At 39.5% G+C, this 21907-nt stretch overlaps 1 protein-coding gene across 1 annotated transcript in view; it reads right to left on the reverse strand.

Annotated features, from left to right (window-relative positions):
- The window catches only part of SEC63 (SEC63 homolog, protein translocation regulator), a 79284-nt gene extending 58874 nt beyond the window's left edge, over positions 1-20410 (reverse strand). Inside the window, exons 1-2 of the mRNA XM_058734878.1 lie at positions 20144-20410; positions 2999-3098 (exon numbers count right to left, since the gene is read on the reverse strand). Of these exons, the coding sequence (XP_058590861.1) occupies positions 2999-3098; positions 20144-20267 (224 nt within the window). The 5' untranslated portion in view covers positions 20268-20410. The remainder of the gene's footprint in view (positions 1-2998; positions 3099-20143) is intronic.
- Positions 20411-21907: the final 1497 nt, after the last annotated feature.

Here is a 21907-nt window from a genome sequence, read left to right on the forward strand (position 1 = left end):
CGATCTCGCGGTCCGTGAGTTCGAGCCCCGCGTCGGGCTCTGGGCTGATGGCTCGGAGCCTGGAGCCTGTTTCCGATTCTGTGTCTCCCTCTCTCTCTGCCCCTCCCCCGTTCATGCTCTGTCTCTCTCTGTCCCAAAAATAAATAAAAAACGTTGGGAAAAAAAAAAAAAAAAGAACATAGGCTCTGAAATAAAACTACCTGAGGTCAAATCCCAGCTTCACTACTTATTAACTTAGAGATCTTGGAAAGTTGCTTTCTCCTTTACAACTCGGTTTCCAATTTTTAGGGTAGATTTAATAATTAAATGACATTAGGTATGTAAAGCACCTAGAAGGTACCTCACTGATAGCAAACAATCGATTCCTGTTAGCTGTTCTTAGCATCTCTGACCCAAATCTCAGCTCTGACCTCACTCAGAAAAGCCTTCTCTGTCTCAAGCCAGAGTTGAGAGCCCTTCCTCTGCTCTTTCATGGCACCCACCTCACAGACCTTATTATTATCATTACCTGTTTACTTGTATTTCTCACAACTATTAAGTTGTTGAACCACATCTATTTGTTAATCACAATATATCAGCTCTTGGTACAACACCTGATACATACATAATAGGCATACAATAACTACTTATTGAATGGATAATGAAAATAATTTAAACAGTAATTTTCTAAAAATAAATGTTTATTCATTTTTGAGATAGAGTGTGAGCGAGGGAGGGGCAGAGAGGGGGACAGAGGATCTGAAGTGGGCTCTGTGCTGACAGCAGCAAGCCCAATGCGGGCTCAAACTCATGAACCATGAGATCATGACCTGAGCTGAAGTTGGACACTACCAACTGAGGCAGCCAAGTGCCCCTAAATAGTAATTTTTAATTCAAACCCAAAGTTCGCTATACCTTCAATTGGCTAAAAAACACTTGAAAACCTACTTTATTCCCACACAAGTTAATAATTCCACATTTCGTTCCGCCAACTCCCCCAAAAGGCTAAGAAAGCTCAGAAAACAAGGATAAAAGTAAAATTGAAAACCACCAAAAACAAACAAACAAATAAACAAGATTTAAAAGCAAACAAAGGTAGAAGGAAAATGAAAACACCTAGGATATGCTACACCCCATGATAGCTTTACATGTAGCACCTGGCTCTCTGAGACAAAATATAAAGGGAAGAAAAGACAACCTCATAACAGAATCCCTCAGAGGCTGATAAAAACTATAATCACCAATAAAGCCAGGTTTTCATTTCCTAAAAACCAAGCAAAGGTGGAAACATAATGGATTTCATCATGATCCCCACCCAATTTTTTAAAAACATTTAGGTCCTGTGAAAAGACAAGCATTTTTCCCTACATATAGGGTCAGTGATCAACTTGTGAAGTCTCGTGTTTTTCTTTAAGCATATTTTAAAGGTCATTTTGGAACCAACTTCCACAAATTAGAGCATTACACAATGACTGCTTAATTCTGAAAGAATGCTTTAAAGTTATGGAGCAAAAAGGTTTTGATGGTTTCTGACCTTATCTAAAATTGTTACCAGTTATCTATTTAATTCTTCCTTACTTATAAACATCCCTTAATCTGTACTTTCATTTAAGTAAATCAGTTTACTAATCACTGAAGAGAACTTTACACAATTGGGCTTTTTCCTTGAAAACTGAAGTTCAGATACTAACAAAGTGTTGACCAAAGCCCAGAAAAGAAGAGATTGGGAGGGCAAAAATATTTGCCTTGCGGCCTCATAAAACTGTGAGAAGCAAAAGCAGAGTCAACAGTGAACATAAAACTACTTTTGTAAACACTAACTTTGAGTTTTAGTTTTGCATTGTTGAAGAACTCTTAACACCAAAGCTAAGATTTCCCTTCCTCTGTAAAGGAACTAAACTAGGCAAAGTCAAACCTTACAAAGAAAAACTATTTAAAACCCTTGAAGTTAGAGATGTTGAAAATTATCATCATCATTTAAACCAAGACCAAAAAATATATGGTTCTACTTTTACTAATTTCCTCTGCTAGTTCTTGCCCTCCTATCTACTGGATAGACAGATATAAGTAATTCACAAGATACAGTCCTCCTATAATGGCAACTCTTTCATCACCTATCAGATTCACCTACTACTTCAAAACTGACAACTCAGGGTGAAGGTCCAAAGCCTAGTCTCTAAACCAGCAGACCCCAGGCCCCCTTGCCTCACAAAATCAAACACGCCTGCTCTAATTAAAAATTCTAATGGCTTGTTTAATCAGATTGGCGTGCAAAAATAAAGGGTGACTAGGTCCCCGTTCCACCGCTTCTAGCTCCAGGACCCTGGTAAAGTTATCACTTCTTAGTCTCAGGTTCTTCATCTCAGAAAACAGCAAAAACATCTACTTTGAAGTTAATGATAAAATTAGGAGATAACACATAAAGCCTTAGCACATCTGGCATACAGTGTGTGCTCAATAAACCTTAATTATCACTATGAAATGCAAACTTGATCATGTCACCTCCCTGTTTTTGACAATCTTTTAAAGATTCCCCCATAGTCTTTAAGGCAAAATTCAAATCCTGGCAAGATGCACAAGGTCTTCCTTCAAGATTTGACTTCCCTTTCTCCCACCCTCCCTCAAGTCAGAAGTACATTGTCTCAGGGTGCCTTGGGTGGCTCAGTTGGTTAAGCGTCCGACTTCGGCTCAGGTCATGATCTCATGGTTCATGGGTTTGAGCCCGTCAGGCTTTGTGCTGACGGCTCGGGCCTGGAGCCTGCTTCTGATTCTGTGTCTGCCTCTCTCTCTGCCCCTCCCCTGCTCATGCTCTGTCTCTCGAAAGTAAATAAACATTAAAAAAAAAAAGTACATTCTCTCTCTTAAATCATTCTGTTCAGACAGCTCTCAAACTCACATCTTACCCCTACTAAGGCTACAATTTCTTTAAACATATGTCTTATTCATCATTACACCCATATTTTATATGATACCTAGCAAAGAATAAGAAGTATTTTTTTAATTGAAACCAATTACTTACTTTACAGTAGGAATAATATTTGGCTGGGGTTTTAATAACCGTAAACGATACCACATACATCTTCCATATACTTTTCTGATATTCTTTAATCGAATTTGCTCTGTCGAAACAATAAATAAATAAGATGGTAAGTTGAAGCATTTTTCACTGTGAAGACAAAACCAGTTAATAACATACTAACCTTCATTACCATGCTAAATTTTGTTGGAACATCAAAGTACTACCTTCTCAAATAACCTTTAAGAAAAATTCACAATATAGGTTAATTTTTCTGTCACTCCAAACAAATGATCTATCTGGAAAATTTTGTTCAACTACCAGGCAACCATTTGCATATGAGACTTAAATAACTTCTAATCAAAAAACGTAAAAAAATGACTTGAATCCAAAATGCTTAGTCACATAATCAGTAATTTCTCAGAAATGCTTTCTTCCTTTCCCTTCTGCTATAGGAGGTACAGAAAGTATAAAACAGTTGAAACATGAAGCTTATTAAGGAAGCTAAGCGGAAATGGTATTATTCAATCATGAAAATATTAAATTAGAAAAGTCACCCAAACCCATAAGAAGTTAAAATAGGTTCATATAAGAGTTATGAAAGGCATTATTTTAGTCCTCAGAAAAAAATCCGCAATTCAACTAAAAAGGAATTTAAACCAAGCCAAAATATCATGTATTGTTTTACTAATAAACTCACTACCAATCACTTGAATAAGTCTCCCAAGTTAAAAAAAAAATTAAGTTATAAAATAAAAATGTACCAAAAAAATAAATAAAATAAAATAAAATTTAATTTAATTAAAAAAAAAAATGTACCTCTTAGCAAAGATGGCATGCAGAAAGCAAAGGAAAAAAAACCCTGCCCCTCCCAAAGCCAAAGCCAAAACAAAGGCTTGGAAGGCCAAGAAGGCAGTGCTGAAAGGCAACCACAGCCACACAAAAAAAAAAAAAAAAAAAAAAGATCTGCATGTTACCCACCTTCTGGTGGCCCAAGACACTCCAAAGGCAGCCCAAATATTTTCTCTGGAAGAGCAACAAGCTTGACCACTATGCCATCATCAAGTTCCCCCTGAGCAATGAGTCAGCCATGAAGAAGATAGAAGACAACAATACTTGTGTTCATTATGGATGTCAAGGCCAACAAGCACCAGATCAGACAGATTATGAAGAAGCTCTATGATATTGACAAGGGCCATGGTCAACTCCCTGATCAGGCGTGATTAAGAAGGCATATGGTCCACTGGCTCCTGACTATAATGCTTTGGATGTTGCCAACAAAAATGAGATCATCTAAATGGAGTCTAGCTGGCTAATACTAAATATAAATTTTTTCACAATACTAAAAAAACTACAAAATCACAGTCCTTAAATGAGATGTTAGATAAGTAAAAGAACTTTGCCTAGAACAGAATGCTCCAAAGCCACCATGTAAGAAATCCAACTACCCTGTTACCACCATGCTTTGAGGAAAGCATCCACATGGAGAGCTAGGTGACAGGAGGTAGCAGAACCAACCAGGTGTGGTGAAGAGGGATCCATAGAGGGAAAGGGGTGGTGACAGAAAAGGAGACTGGTAACATACAGGGGGATTGATCAAATAAGTTAATACACAAAGGATAACTGGACTCAGAAGGGAGTTATATATATATGAGAAAATAATAAGAATGAATCCTGTGGTACTGAATTGGAATTGAAGATATTGCTATAAACTAATATATTTTAATAAAGGATTACAGACATAGACTTATATACATACACATATAGGCACTGTCTATTAAGTGAGCCTAGGAACAGTGCGTGAGACCAATAGCAGTAAGCACACTAGTACCCAGATCTAGTTTCTAAATACCATTCTCCGCTAATAAGAACAAGGGATTCAAGTGCCTTCCCACAAATTACAAAAGGGAAAAAATAATTCTACAGTGGCAAAGTATGGTAGGCTGAATAATTGCCACCCAAGAAGTTCAGATCCTAATAGCTAGGACCAGTGACTACATTATCCTACATGGCAAAAAAGACTCTACAGATCCAATTAAATTAAAGATCTTGAGAGAGAAGAGTATTCTATGTTATCTGGATGGATACAATACAGTCACAAGGGTCCTTACAAGGAGGAGGCAGGAGGGTCAAAGACAAAGAAGGTGATATGACAACAGGAGCAGATGGTGGAATGATATCCTCTGAACATGGAAGGAGGAATCATAAGCCAAGGAGCCCAGGCTATCTCTAGAAGCTGGAAAAGGCAAGGAAATAGACTCTAACCAAGAGCCTCCAGGAAGAACCAGCTCTGCGAACACCATGACTAGCCTAGTGAAATTGATTTTGGACTTCCAGCCTCCTGAACTGTAAGAGAATAAATTCACGTTGCAATAATGTAATAAGCCATTAAGACTGTGGGAATTTGTTACAGCACCAATAAGAAACTAATACAGAAAGCCTGGCAGACATTATCTTAATCAGGTGCTCAGTAAACATTACCAGCAATGGGACAAAATGCAATCATACGCCATCTGATAGAACATAATAAGAGGAACACAGAATCACTTTTGTGAAATTCCTGCCTAAGGTATAAATCTGAATATAATCATGATTAAACACCAGCCAAATCCAGAACCATCCTACAAAATAAATGACCTGTAATTGTGGAAGTCAAAAAGCTGAAGAACTGTACCAGACTAAAGGAGATTAAAGAAACATGTCAACTAAATGTCATGTGTGATTCTGAGCTGGATCTTTTGCTATAAAGAACTTCACTGACACAAGTGACAAAACTTAAATGGGGTCTGAGAATGAAATGGTAGTAATATTAATTTTCTGAATTTCATGGTTAAGTTATTTTCAAGACACTTGAAAATACCACTGGTGATTTTTTAATCTGTATTTCATTAAATTAGGCCTCCACAGTCTCCCATTTTCTATAAAACCAAGGAAATGTTTGATAAGGCTATAAGAACAATGCAGAAGTCTCTTTATTAGCCACCTTGATCTATTAAAAGGAATGACATTCTCCCAATGTCTCTGGCCAAAAAAAAGTACACACGATTTTCAGTTACGTAGTTTTGCACAACGTATATGTACCTTGTACGCCTCACTCTTCCAATCCAAAAATTAAATCTTAACCTTTTAGGAGAATACAGAAGTCAATCAATAAGTACTACAAGCTATGGTTTACACAGGAAGACACTGGCATTTAGATTTCCAGTGCAATTAAACATTCATAGCACACATTCCAAATCTCTGTATGAATGATCTCAAGTGAAAGTAACTACCACAAGTGAGGTCTTTCCAGGTAGTTTTTTAAAAGACACTTAGAATTTGTTTTTAAGTTCATTTATAAATTACTAGTGTTATAGCTAGTAAAAATTATGTTAGTCATACCATTTACTTATGATATAGTTTTTAAAGAAATCAATACACATTTACAGAAAAGGGAAATTACAAAGTCATAAAACAATTCTGTGACTTAAACTATATAACAACATATTATGACTGCTCTCGGCAGGTGAACATAAAGTTTTTATGTCCGTGGGAATAGTACAGGTTTGGGAGAAGGTTAATATGGCTGCGCTTCATAAGCTATATAATGCCTTTTGCTAAAATAGTCACATCCATCTGCCCATGCCAGTATGATCTGCCAAGGTGTAGTATAACTGAGTGAACTCTTAGCACCATATTCCTGGAACCCAAAGAGCTGAAAGAACATTAGCCAGATCTTAAATCTTCAAACCTGTTTGCTTCATTACCGCAAAAGAATTTTTAAAACTCATGTACCTACTTGTAGGTTTCTCATTTGGCATCTCAAATTTTTCACCAGAAGTCTGAAGAGGTACAAAAGATGTCATTTCTGATATGAGTTGACATTTTAAAATAAAATAGTTCCATCACTTTTAAACACACCAATTAAACCTAAAAACCACAGCAATTTCATACATTTACCATTTACAAAATTTCCCTTTACAAAACTTCATGAACAAGCCAGCCCTTCATTTTATTTCCCCCACATAATTTCATCCTAATGTAATATATTTTCATCCTAAGTCATTTCTTATAATACTGACACATACCTCTAAAAATTAATTTTTTTATTCCCTGTGACTAATGTTTTTCCCAACTTTTTGAAAAATTTCAAACCTTCAAAAAAGTTGAAAGATATCACAATGAAAACATCCTTCATCTAAATTCACTAAACGTTAACATTTTGCAACTCTTGGCTTTACCTCTAGTTCCCTCTTTCCCCTCCCACTTTTTTTTCTAAGTTTATTATTTATTGGGGGTGGGGAGAGAGAAAACATGTGCATGTACGAGTTGGGGGAGGGGCGGAGAAAGAGGAAGAGAGGGAATCCCAAGCAGACTCCCGCTGTCAGCAGAGAGCCAAGTTTGGGGGCTTGATTTCAGGAACAGTGAGTTCAAGACCTCAGCTGAAATCAAGAGTAAGATGCTTAACGGACTGAGCCACGCAGCCCCCTCCCCATTCTTTTTTATCTGAACTATCTTCCAGTAAACTGCAGATATCAAGATGCTTCACCTATAAATCCTTTAGCACATACTGCCAAAAAAATCAGTATGTTTATCATACTCAGGTTTAACATCTATAAGCTTTTATACGTTAAAATTTGATGCTATGTTTTTTGGGTATGAAGACAACATAAATACTATAAATTGATAAATCACTAAAATTTGAGTAAAGTATCTGCTATGCTTTCACTTATAAGTTTGTAAATATCCCCTATGTTCAAAAAAGGTTAAAACTCTAAATACTAAAACTTATTTTTAAAATAAAGGCACACTGTTGCCAATATGACACAATTTTAGACAAAAGAGCTTTAGACAAAAGAGGATTGACTAAACACTACTCACCATCATCAGATTATCTAAATTGGAAGATTTCAGAAACTTGGGTTCATCTGCCACCTATACCCCCTGCATACTCTGGTAACGAAGAAGGAAACCCGTTTAATTTATTAAATACTGTACTGAAAATTAAAAACAGAACGGATGTATGCTACAGAACGGTTTTAAGTGCATCAGTTGTTTACCCTCATGATCACATGGCTGACTGGGAGCTGTGGTTCACGGCTGCTGCCCAGTACCATTAACAGCACTGTACCCCATGCCACTAGCCCAGAAAAAGATCAAAATTAAAAATGTGAAGCACAGTTTCCACCGAATGCGTATCAACTCCATACTTTATATTTGAAAATCCTAAGTCGAACCATTATAATCAGGGACCACCTGCAGAATATTTTTTAGGACGTGATTTTTTAATTTTTTTAATGTCTATCTATTTATTTTGAGGGGGGAGAGAAGAGGGAGAGAGCACAATCAGGGGAGGGGCAGAGAGAGAGAGGAAGAGAGAGGAAATTCCAAGCAGGCTCTGTGCTGCAGGGCTTGCTTAGGGGCTCTATTTCATGAACCATGAGATCGTGACCTTAGCCAATATCAAGAGTCAGACACTTAACCGACTGAGTCACCCAGCTGCCCCCAGTATGTGATTTCTTAAATATGTAACTAAAATTTTTTTTTAAATTTTTTTTTTAACGTTTATTTATTTTTGAGACAGAGAGAGACAGAGCATGAACAGGGGAGGGGCAGAGAGAGAGGGAGACACAGAATCTGAAACAGGCTCCAGGCTCTGAGCTATCAGCACAGAGCCTGACGCGGGGCTTGAACTCACGGACTGTGAGATCATGACCTGAGCCGAAGTCGGATGCTTAACCGACCGAGCCACCCAGGTGCCCCTGTAACTAAAATTTTTTAAATAAACATTTTAAGTAGAAAAGACATTACCCATAAAAGGATATATAAAGTGGCCAAAAACTATTCTTCTCTCATTAAGAAATAAAATAGTCAAGATCTTGTCACTTCTCTGCTTAAAAACCTTCAATAACCTTCCCATCCAAACTTAAAATCCAAACTTCTTTCCCTGGCTTACAGACATGCTCTGCACCCCAGCTCCCTCTCTGAATTATCCCAGATTATTCTCCTCACCTGACATACCCTTGCCACTCTGCTCTTCTCTGTTGGTGGAATATGCCCAACTTTTTTTTGCCTTAAAGGCTCTTGTACACACACAACTGTTCATTCAGCCTATAACAGGCTTTTCCTACCCAATTCAAACCTCTGAATAACTGGCTGCCTTTTGTCACAGCATGAAGGAATGTTCTCAGGAAGACTCTCTGAATCCTCTACTTCTCTACACAGTACATATCACTATCTGATATTTTATTGTTTATATGTAGTATGTCACTCATCTCCCCCACACTAGGATGTAAGCTTCAAGAGAATAGGGATCCCGCCTACATTGTTTGCCCCACATTCCACTGCCTAACACAATGCCTGGCAAATAGTAGGTGCTTAATACATAATTGTTGAATGCATGAATTTTCTCATTTAGACCTCCCAATAACCCTGAGGGCATGTATGTATGTATTATACTTTAAAAATTCTGAGGGCTGCCTGGGTGGCTCAGTAGGTTAAATGTCCAACTCTTGATTTCAGCTCAGGTCATGATCTCACGGTTTGTGAGACTGAGCCCCACATAGAGCTCTGCACTGATGCAAACCTGCTTGAGAGTCTCTTTCCCTCTCACGCTGCCCCTCCCTCTCTTTTTCCCTCCCTCTCTCTGTCAAAATAAATAAATAAGATTGACGCCCAGAAAGGTTAACTTGTCTAAAGGCACAAATGATACAAAGGAATAGCATATTAATCACTAAAGTATAGATACAGAACAAAGAAAATGAAAGCAAAAATAAACTATTAGGGCTACACCAAAATAAAAAGCTTTTTGCACAGCAAAGGTAATCAAAAAAAGGAAAGGCAACCTACTGAATGGGAGAAGATATCTGTAAATGATATATCCAACAAGGGGTTAATATCCAAATATAAATAATTTACACAACTTGGGGTGCCTGGGTGGCTCAGTTGGTTAAGCATCTGACTTCAGCTCAGGTGATGATCTCCCAGTTCATGAGTTCAAGTCCCATGTCAGGCTCTGTGCTGACAGTTCAGAGTCTGGAGGCTGCTTCGGATTCTAGGTCTCCCAATCTCTGCCCTTCCCCTGCTCATGCTCTGTCTCTCTCTCTCAAAACTTAAAAAAAAAAATAAAATAAAATAAATTTACACAACACCAAAACCAAAACCATAATCCTCTTATAAGAAAATGCAGGGATAAAATTTCATGACTGTGGATTTGCCAATGGATTCTTAGACAATAAAAACACAAGCAATGAAAGATAAAATAAATTGGACTTCATCAAACTTAAAAACTTTCATGCATCAAAAGACACAAGAAAGTGAAAAGACAATCTATAGAATGGAAGAAAATCTTTTCAAACCATGTATCTAGCAGGGATTCATATCCAGAATGTATAAAGAACTCCTACAAGTTAACAAAAAAAAAAAAGATAACACATCGAGCTCTGCACAAAAGATATGAATGGACATTTTTCCAAAGAAGATATACATATGGCCAACAAACAAATGAAATGATGCTCAAAATCATTAGCCACTAGGGAAATGCATATCCAAACCATAATGAAATACCACTTCACATCTATTACAATGGCTATAATTTTTAAAGAATGAAAAATAAGCGAAGAGAATATGCAGAAATTAGAACCCATCTACATTGCTGGTAGAAATGCAAAATGGTGCAGCTCTGTGGCAGTCTGGCAGTTCCTCAAGAAGCTAAACATAGTATTACCCTATGACCCAGCAATTCCACTCCTAGTAATACATACCCCCAAAAAACTGAAAATAAGGACTTAAAGAGATACTTATATGACAATGCTCACTACAGCATTATTCACAATTCAATAGGGGCACCTGGGTGGCTCAGCTGGTTGAAGTGTCCCACTCTGAATCCTGGCTCAGGTCATGCATAATCCCAGGGTCATGGGATCAATCCCCACACCAGGCTCCATGCTGAGTGCAGAACCTGCTTAATTTTTTTCTTCTCTCTCTCTCTCTGCCCCTCTCCCCTGTTCATGCCTGCGCTCTAATTAAAAATAAAACAAAAAGCGTTCAACAGATGAATAAAAATGTGGTATATCCATACAATGGAATATTATTCAACCATGAAAAGAATGAAGTTCAGATACATGCTACAACATGGATAAATGTGAAAACGTTATGCTAAACGAAATAAGCTAGACACAAAAGGACAAATATTGTAGGAGTCCACTTACATGTAATAACTCGAATAGGCAAATTTATAGAGACAAAAAGTAAATTAGAGTTTTTCAGGGGCTGGAGGAAAAAGAGAATGGGGAGTTATTGTCAATAGGTATATAATTTGTCTGGGGTGATGAAAAATATTGTAAACAGTGGTGATGGCTGCACAACATTGTAAATGTAATTAATGCTACTGAATTGTTCATTTAAAATAGCTAAAACTAGAAATTTTACATTATATATACTTTACCAAAGTATATATAATTATATAATATGATATAAACTTATACAATATAAAATTTAAAAAGAAAAGATTCCACCTCAGCAGTATCTGAAGAATGTCCTCTTTCTTCCTATTGCCACCACCATTGTTCAGGCCCACATTATCCCTCTGCTTCTTAATCTCTGTTCTTTCTCATTCTATGAAACGTTATCACATTAATTTGCATACAACTGTAAAAATATGTTCTAAAATGTCCAAAAATGACATACTGTCAACCAAAAAACATATGAACTCTTCAGCTAGGCATACAAGATTCTCCTTTTGACTCAAATCAACTTTTCAGATCTTTTCTCACACTTAATCAATGAATGATTTCTGCTTCAACTGATCTGTATTTTTAACATGTTCCATGCTTTCCAGCCTCTGTACTTTTTGCTCATATGATTTCGTTTTTTAATTATTATTAAAGATTTTATTTTTAAGTAATCTCTACACCTAGTGTGGGGCTCAAACTCATGACCTCAAGATCAAGAGTCACAGGGTCCACCGACTGAGCCAGCCAGGAGCCCCCCCTCGTGTGATTTCTTCTTTGGAGCCCCACCCCCACCATTCAACCCATTAAATCTTTCTCATCCTTTAATAGTTTGGTCAAAATTGACCTACTCTCAAGAGCCTTTCCTGAACTCTAGATCCCCACTATCGTTACCAACCAACCAAATGCAAATACTTTATCCACCTAACTTCCAAAGCACTTGTTTTCACTGCTCTTACATTTACTTTGTTGTGCTATGGATATAATTCACAGACTCGTCTAAACCTAATCCTTCCACCCCACCCAGATTACAAACTCTATCAAAACAATGGCATTCATACTTCTATCTTCTGCCCTCCTGGTACAGGCAAACAGCTAAGGCTCAAACAATAACTACTAGATTTAACCAAACAAGCAAAAAACCTACTTTCCAGATGAAAATCCCTTCATCCATATGGACACAAACACAATCTCAAAATGTAAAAGGAACGCCTTTTTAAGAGAATGAGCCAACACCTTTCAAAGAAACAATGTGATGGTAAGAATGTGTAACATTTCTTATTGATAAAGTCTGGTAACAGAAAACCTTTTTTAAAAGAAAGTCCGAGTACAGTATGGATACATTTGTTGTGACTTCCCTTATGTCTGAATAAAAAGTATGACTAAGGGAACAAATATCCGAGAAAATGAAAATAGGACTATCTCTGTTTTTCAGGTTCTTCCAAGATGAAGCAAGTATGCAGTATGACCTTTAAATAAAAACAACTGCAACAATGCATTTACTAATCCAATGTTTGTCACCACATCTACAAAGCCTAAATGCTGCACTATAATTCATTATGCCAAGGTCCCAGCTGGTTTCCTCTGCTGTGTAGGACTTAAGCGTACATGTCTGATTCCCCTTTCTGTCAGGATAGATCAGAGGGAAATGACTTTATTTTAAAATGACTCAGGTGGCGCAGTCGGTTAAGCGTCCAACTTCAGCCAGGTCACGATCTCGCGGTCCGTGAGTTCGAGCCCCGCGTCAGGCTCTGGGCTGATGGCTCGGAGCCTGGAGCCTGTTTCCGATTCTGTGTCTCCCTCTCTCTCTGCCCCTCCCCCGTTCATGCTCTGTCTCTCTCTGTCCCAAAAATAAAAAAAATAAAAAAAATTAAAAAAAACGTTAAAAAAAAAAAATAAAATGACTCAAACTTCTCAGATGTCTAACATCCCTTCAAGATCTAAAGTCTTAAAAAGACTGTATGTTCTAAATTAAATATGAATGCTCATAAAATATACTCCTGTGAACACAAAGCTATATGAGCCAGTTTTTTCTGCTAAATTCCATTCAACAGACTGAAATAATCAACTCCACTATAATTAGAAACCTAGATAAATCGATAATTTTCAATTGAAATATTTCATTTGAAATAAAAATGATCATCCCCACCCTTTTCCCTGCACTCAATCCCAAAACTGAACTGATAAAAGTAGGTTATTATTGGGCCAATCACCAGGGTTTGGTTTTTTTTTTTTTTTAATGTTTATTTTTGAAGAAGAGAAAGAGCATGAGACAGGGAGGGGCAGAGAGACAGGGAGACAGAGAATCCGAAGCAAGCTCCAGACTCTGAGCTGTCAGAACAGAGCTCGACACGGGGCTTGAACTTACCAGCCAGAAGATCATGACCTGAGCCAAAGTTGGAGGCTTAACCAACTGAACCACCCAGGTGCCCCACCAAACAGCTTTTAAGAGAGGGAGAAACAGGGGTGCCTGGGTGGTTTAGTCAGTTAAGCATCTGATTCTTGGTTTCGGCTCAGGTCATGCATGATCTCACAGTTCCTGGGTTTGAGCCCTGCGTCAGGCTCTGTGTTGACAGTGCAGAGCCTGCTTGGAATTCTCTCTCTCCCTCTCTCTGTCCCTCCCCCTCATTGCTGTCTCTGTCTCTCTCAAAATAAATAAATAAAATTTTTTTAAAAAGAGAGAGGGAGGGAGGGAGAAATAAGTGAAAATTCAAAATCTGCACTCCACTTTAATTCTCTCCAAGGTACTTTTACATTCTACAAGTAGTCCAAGCTATCTTAGAGTTCTCTTTCTAATCTACCCATTCCCCTACATCCTGACATTTCAGTGGACTAATCAGCCTCTGAAATGGTCTCCTTCTCTATCTAGTTCTTCCCCGCCCATCAACCTCCCATCCTCTTCTGCCAAATCATTCTCCACACAATGCTCCACAAGAGCAAAACTGACCAAGGCATTACCCTACTCTAAAAACTCCACTGTTTATCCAATAACTTACAGGATAAAGTATAAGCTTCCTAAAATGGCAAACTGACCATGTCATGAACTATTTAAAAACTTCCACTGTTTACCCAAAAAATTACAAAATAAAGTATAAGAGTCCTAAGATGGCTGATTTACTTTTAAGAACACAGCACATCTCTCCCATTTATTAAACACCTCCATGCTTTTGCATATACTTTCTCCTACCTAAGGCATACATTTCCCCCACTGACCCTTTATGACCCATCTCAAATAACCTCCTCTGCATGAAATACCCAAATCCAGAAACAGAATTACTCATTTCTTCCTCTATGCTCTCACAGCACTTTCCACTTACCATTTCAATACTTACTATCGTGTGTTATATTACAGGAGGCAGTACAAGAGTAATAGCTAACAAGAGAAGCTCTAGCATTAAGACGGTTTTGGATCCAACACCCAATCTTCCAGCTAGAAGCTATACGGCTTTAGATAAACTTTCCTCCTCTAGGACTTAGTTTTCCTGTTAGTACAATTGGGATAATACCTGAGTCTGGCTCAAAGTGCTATTATGAGTGCATTCAGCACTACTTGCCTTGGGCTAGCAAACATTCAAATGAACAGCAGCAGAGCTGAGATGAGAATCACAATTATCTGTCTCAGGCTGGAGGGGGGTGTAGGGCCTTCCGCAACAAGAGGAAGGACCATGTCTACAGTCATCCCCAGAAGAGGAAGAAAAGGGGGAGGTGCACACACCAAAATGTTTAATTACCTCTGGGTGATGCGATTACAAGCAATTTTTGTTCTGCTTTCTTTGTGTGTGTGCTTTTCTGTACTGGGTATATACAACCTAGTAAGAAAAAAGTTCTATGTACTTAAAAATCTGATCCATCACCTAGAAGCAGTATCTAGCACATAGTTAATCCTCTATAAATACCTACCAAATGAAGGAATGTCTACACTGTGTTTAGTTTTGTGGGCATGTTTATGTGCATTTTATTTCTTTGCTTCTGAGAATCACTTCTTATAGGGCATATTATTATTATGCCTAGAAAATGAGGTTGAGTTCAGAAATAACAAAATAGGAACAAAGCTGGAACTTAAAACCAGAACTTCTAACATTCCAAATTCAGAGTTTTCTTACTATACGACGGAGCACTAAAAATGGACTCCTAGTCACATTCCCAAGTCAGAGAGTTGAATCACTTGCATGCTGTCTGAGGGGGAGAAAGCAAAGAAAAATAAAGAAACATAACTTTTTTTTTAAGTTTCACTCATCCTTTCAAAACCATGGGGAAAAAAACCCTGAGTACAGTATATCTATTTGTTTACTCCTGAATTAATTCTGTAAAATAAATAACTACTGTCTCTATTTCACAGATGAGTGAACTAAAATATATAGAAGTTAAATAACTTGCCCAAGATCACACTGTTAGTAAAGCAGCAGATCCAGGTTTCAAAACCAGACAGTTTTGAAACAGTAAGATCAAGGAGTAAGGTCAAAAAAGTTTAAAAAAAATAAGGTCAAGAAATTAAAGAAACAATAACCTGGAAAAGATAATGATATATTTTATCTCAATTCAAAGGATCAATAAGCCTTCATCTATGGAACAGATAAAAGCATGTTCTTGATTATTTGAAATTCTAATATTTACAAGCAGTTATTTTTTCTTGTTAAATACCACTGTAAACCTGTATTATTAACATTGTTTTATTTATTTTAATGTTTGTTTATTTTTTTTTTTTTTAATTTTTTTTTCAACGTTTTTTTATTTATTTTTGGGACAGAGAGAGACAGAGCATGAACGGGGGAGGGGCAGAGAGAGAGGGAGACACAGAATTGGAAACAGGCTCCAGGCTCCGAGCCATCAGCCCAGAGCCTGACGCGGGGCTCGAACTCACGGACCGCGAGATCGTGACCTGGCTGAAGTCGGACGCTTAACCGACTGCGCCACCCAGGCGCCCCATTTGTTTGTTTATTTTTTGATAGAGAGACAGCGTGAGCAGGAGAGGGGCAGAGAGAGAGGGAGACACAGAATCTGAAGCAGGCTCCAGGCTCCGAGCTGTCAGCACAGAGCCTGACGTGGGGTTCCAACTCAAAAGCTGTGAGATCATGACCTGAGCTGAAGTCGGAGACTGAACCAACTGAGCCACCCAGGTGCCTCAACACTGTTTTAACAAATATATTCGGCTTTCAACTACAAGAACTTTACAACACTGTTCTACAGGAAGTGCTTCTTAGCTATGTAAAACAAAAAGGCTAAAACATTAGTGGTTGTTTTTTAGCAAAGAGCACATATCAAAAGAAATACACCATCTCCCAAAATGACAACTCCAGCAAAAGACAAGTACTAAGGAAGTTCTCTTTGCTAGCTACCATTTACATCACATAGGGACCTTTAAAAATAACCAATACACAGCACCCACTCCAGACCAATTACATCAGATATCTGGGGATGGGTATAAGTTTTTTGTTTTGTTTTTTTTTTAAAGCTCCCCAAGTGATTCTAATGTGTAGCCAGGGTTGAAAACCACTGTTCTAGGGGCGCCTGGGTGGCGCAGTCTGTTAAGCGTCCGACTTCAGCCAGGTCACGATCTCGCGGTCTGTGAGTTCGAGCCCCGCGTCAAGCTCTGGGCTGATGGCTCGGAGCCTGGAGCCTGTTTCTGATTCTGTGTCTCCCTCTCTCTCTGCCCCTCCCCGTTCATGCTCTGTCTCTCTCTGTCCCAAAAATAAATAAAAAACGTTGAAAAAAAAAAATTAAAAAAAAAAAAAAAGAAAACCACTGTTCTAAGGAAATATAAACCCTCTGTTATTACTTCATGCAGAGCTTTTGTCCATAATGGTCTGAAAAAGTATTCAGTCAACTTACTCACACATTTGCAAACAACCAGGAGAGTAAAATAAATAGGACCCCCCAACTACTAAAAGGGGTATTAACTGTGAGTGCACTTAGCCCAATAGATTAGACAACAATCAAGGCTAAAGGATTCCATTAGTGTTCTGGATAACAGAGGAACTTCAATTAACATATCAAATATGCCAATGACCAAGCTACTTCTATCTCTCAAACCGTAGATTTTACCATCTGTGAAATGGTGCCATAATTTCCAATGGACCCAAGAGCCCAATAATTCAAGAAGAGCAACACTGAAACAAGCATAAACCTTGAAACTAAAAGACCCACATGTATCATCATCTTGAAAAACAAAACGAAAATTAACCTGAACTTTAATGTAGAAATGCTGACAAAGAAAACATTTTCATGCTTTCCTGCAGAGAGTATCCCTGAAAAGTCAAGAATGCCATAAGAACTCTGAAATTCAAACTCATATGCCTACATTTTTACATCTGGCTACTTGCAGTTTCACAGGAAAATGAAATACAGTAAGCTTCAAAATCAAATATTAAAATATCCTGTTGTGTTAATCAAAAGTACTACTACAGGTCCATATCCTTTTTTCAAAACCCTTGAGGAAATACATATTTCAGAATTTTTCAGCTTTTAGAAACACAGTACAGTGTCTCTATCTTTACAAGCCCTTGAGGATCTACAACAGCACCCATCATCAAACAAATTAGTATTCCAAATTAATATACTATATTAATACTATTTTCTAAGTGAGAAGAATAAAGATTGTAAGTAGCCACCTGTTGATACAAGTCACCAAATTATTTTGCTGCAAACATCTGATGAAAAACTTTCAGAGCTTTGAACCTATAATTCCAAGATTTCTCTTTGATACCCAAGACACTGCAAACTGAACTTCAGGAAAAAAGTCCCTATAATAAAAACATCCCTTTAATACCACTGTAGTTCTAAAGAAACAACTCAAATTACGGTAGAAACACAAAAATAAAAAATAGCCCAAGTGATGTCCACCAATTTTCATGATGATGAGAACAGCATTTTAAGCATCCACCTTAATTTTCACAGTGCAATTTTGAGCAAGACCAAACAAATACGTTATTAACATGTACACATTTACTGACTAAGGCAAGCTTGAGGCAGAGAGCCAGATGTAAAGAAAGGACAAATCAACACCTTTCTCTCTAGCAATTTGGAGACAACAGAAGACTTTGAAGCTAAGCAGACCAGGTTCTGCCACAAAGGAGAAAGTTACTTAAGCTTTCTAAACTGCAGTTTCTTCACATAAGGATAGAGATGATAATAACAGTACCTACTTCATTGTGTTTTCAACAGGATTAAATAAAGTGACATTTGAAATCCATAACTTATATAGTCACTATTAATTCCCTACCACCTTTCCAAAGACCAACTAACTATATGCTGAAGCAGCTCAAGTATAACTTGCCTGTAAGTTATCAGGCAAATTTTATAATATAAAACCGACCATGAAAATAGGACTTTCAAATTTCAAAAGTCCAGTGTAGATTAAAATGAATAATTTCTGAAATCAGCAGCTTCTCGAAACACATTCTATCCAAACCTACCTCTCTCCCAATACCCTTCTGTCTTCCACACAACCAGTTGCACACATAGGGATAGTAAGTGAAAATAAACCACTGTACTCAGAAGTTCACTTTTCACTCAAAATAAAATTAGATTGGCCTAGGTTTGGTAGATAAGGGAAACCATTACAGTATAAGACTTCATCATTCATATACAACCACTGTCCAAAGAACCCAGATAATTTAAATACACAGGAAACTAAGGCACAACAGTCCAAAATCCAACTTTCATAAACTATCCACAAAGTAAGAAAACCGGTAACTTTGGGCAGATTTTGCACCCAATGGATATTTAAACTTACCATCAAAAGTACAAAAAGATGGAATCCTTTGCTATTTATCCTAAATTCAATTTAATTCCATGATGTAATTCAAGAATTTTACAGAACATGGAGACTTAAAGCATAAAAAGTTCTGAGCTGATTAAACGCTTCACTGTTAACAACTGCCCCCAAATACAGTATACAACGTGGACAACCTAGACTTCCATCACACTGAACTTGAAGGAAAACGTTTAATCAAGTTAGCATAGCTCCTATGAAATTGAAAGCTTTCCCTAAATGTTATTACTCAAAAACTACTAGTTAAATAACCTATAAGGGCCTGGCAGTTCCATCAGCTTCAAGAATATCACTTGCCATATATCCTAGTACAACGCAACATAAAATGCCTCGAAAAGAATCTCTATTATTCTATGTTCTAATCCCATGTGTTTAATGAGAAAAGATTTAGAACTAAAAGCAAATGGACCAGGTACCTCACAACCACCAACGAGATGCACTACCTACACACTTAATCCTTCATTCTTGCACTTTTCCTCCATAAACAGGAAACTCCAAAGAGAAGGAAATAGAGAACAGCCTATTTTTGCTAAGGGGAATAACAGCATTGCTTCCAACCCCACAGCGTGAGTGAACAAATGAAAAAGCAACAGGGGAAGGCACGGGGGGAGGGGCGGTCGGTGAGCTCAGTTAGGAGTCCTAAACATGCCATCCAGCTCAGACAGTGCCCAAAACATCAGTAACGACAGCTGCAGCAGAGAAACGGGGGTGTGAGGGTAGAGGGCCGTGGCTTGGGGGCTCGGAGTTGCGCCTGCACGTTCGGCTTCCTCCTTTGCCAACTCTTCTCTCACCTCCCAATTCCCATCCTCCCCAACCCATCCTGCTCCCTCCATATAGAAAAATAACCAATAAAATCAGAGGCAGAGAAGACAAAGAAGCAGGAGGAGGCTGCAAGGAGCGTCCAGAACAATGGGGGAGAGGGTGCGAAGCGAAACTCCTGAAAAGGACAATGAAACAAGGGTGGAGAGGAGCCCGGAGAGGAACCAGGGAAACACCGCCGAGCCCGGGCCCCGCCAGAAGCGAACGCCTGGACTCGAGGCTCGGCTGGGCGCGCTGTATCACCCGGACGCTGGGGGCTGGGCTAGGCTGGAGCGGACGGGGGCGGCGCGGCCCACAGGGGCCGGCGGGGCCTGCGCGGGTCCGCGGGCAGCTGCCGGCAGGACTCACCGGCGTTCTGGTCGCGGGGCCAGAGGTAGTATGTGGCCGGGATCACGATGAGCCCCACGAATGAGGTGAGGAAATAGAAGAAGGTGTTCCCGCTGTCATCGTACTGGAACTGCTGTCCCGCCATGGCACCCCCCCCCTCCGCCGCTCTGTCCTCACCGCCGCCGCCACGACCCCGCTCTGATCTCCAGCACCCAACACCCCGGCCCTGTGTGGCGTAGCTCGGACGCCGCCGCCGCCGCCTCTCTTCCCCGCCCCCACGCTACTCTCACGGACACGCCGCCGCCACCGCCGCTGCCGTCGCCAGATATCGCGAGAAGAAATAGTTCCCGCCCCACTCGGTTTTTCCCTCCCTCTGCCTCTCCCCAACACACTCGCTAAGGGAGACGTGGCGCGCGCAGCCGTGGAACTCGGCGAGGTCCCGCCCTTGATCCCGCCCCCAAGCCAGAGGCCCGCCCCTCGAGCTCCTGTAGGTTCTTCTCTAGCCTTAAGAGTCCTCGGTGGTGCGTTTTCTCCTGCGCCTTCTTTCTCCGCGTCCCACTAGCTGTCTTGAGGTCATTTTAGGGGGTCCCAGCAAAGACCCGCGGAGCTGTGAGTGCGTGCGGTTCATCACCTGGCTGCTCCTGGAGTCGCAGCTATTCGGAGCAGATCTGAGGTTTCCTTGCCTCTCCCTTCTCCCATCCTTACCTCACCTTGTCTGCCCTCTCTCTTATTTAATTTCCCTGGTTAATAATAACGCTTCTTTAAGTTCCAGATCCGTCCCTCCAGCCCTCACATTTTGAAAACACGGGTCATTCAGAATTGGGCGGCTAAGGGGGGATGGTGGGGGTTTTGTTGTGGTTTGTTTGCAAAGTAATGTTTGCTATTAAAAGATTGCGATCTAAGCTGCGCCCATTTTGCAGATGGAGATTCCCCAAGCCAATAGAGATTGTGGCCTGTACATCCCAGAGGCAGTATTTATAGACACCAGGTCACCAGTATTTTCTTCGTCCCAGGCTGTAGGCTAAGACTTTTATTGCTTTATACCATTTAATCGTCGGTAAACCCCTTGGAAAAATCAAAGCATGCCCTCTCCAGATGAGGAAATTGAGGCTCAGAGAGATTGCCTAAAATCATGCATAGTAAGAAAAGGTCCAGGAATTCAAACTCAAATCACTGGACACCACAAAGCCAGTGCCCTTGGCCACCACCTTGTCGTGGACCTTAACATTTCCCTGAGAGCGGCTGGCACTCCTTGCAAGGCGTGGTCAGGAATCTGTGTTTCGATGAGGGATGCCTAGGGAAGCAGTCGCTCTCAGGAGACTCTCTCTTGGCTGGCTGTGAGGTCCCAGAGGCTGGAGTCAGCTGAGTTGGGAGTGGAGAGGACTGGTTTCCTGATCTGGGAATGACCTGCGGGGTCCCACTGCAGCCCTGGCTGAGACCTATTCCAGTGTCTCCATCTCCCCTCTATGGATCAAAAGGAAAGACCCACCTAACCTACCTCACAGAGTGGTTGTGAAGAGTAAAGGGAATTATAGTGAATATGCTATACAAAGGAAAAACTATGAAAAAAGCAAATACCACATTACATTTTCTTACACTATTTTTTATTATATGAAATTTATTGTCAAATTAGTTTCCATACAACACCCAGTGCTCATCCCAAAAGATGCCCTCTTCAATGCCCATCACCTACCCTCCCCTCCCTCCCACCCCCCATCAACCCTCAGTTTGTTCTCAGTTTTTAAGAGTCTCTTATGCTTTGGCTCTCTCTCCCACTCTAACCTC

Source organism: Neofelis nebulosa, chromosome 6 (assembly GCF_028018385.1).
Source record: "Neofelis nebulosa isolate mNeoNeb1 chromosome 6, mNeoNeb1.pri, whole genome shotgun sequence".
NCBI classification, from domain to species: Eukaryota; Metazoa; Chordata; class Mammalia; order Carnivora; family Felidae; genus Neofelis; species Neofelis nebulosa.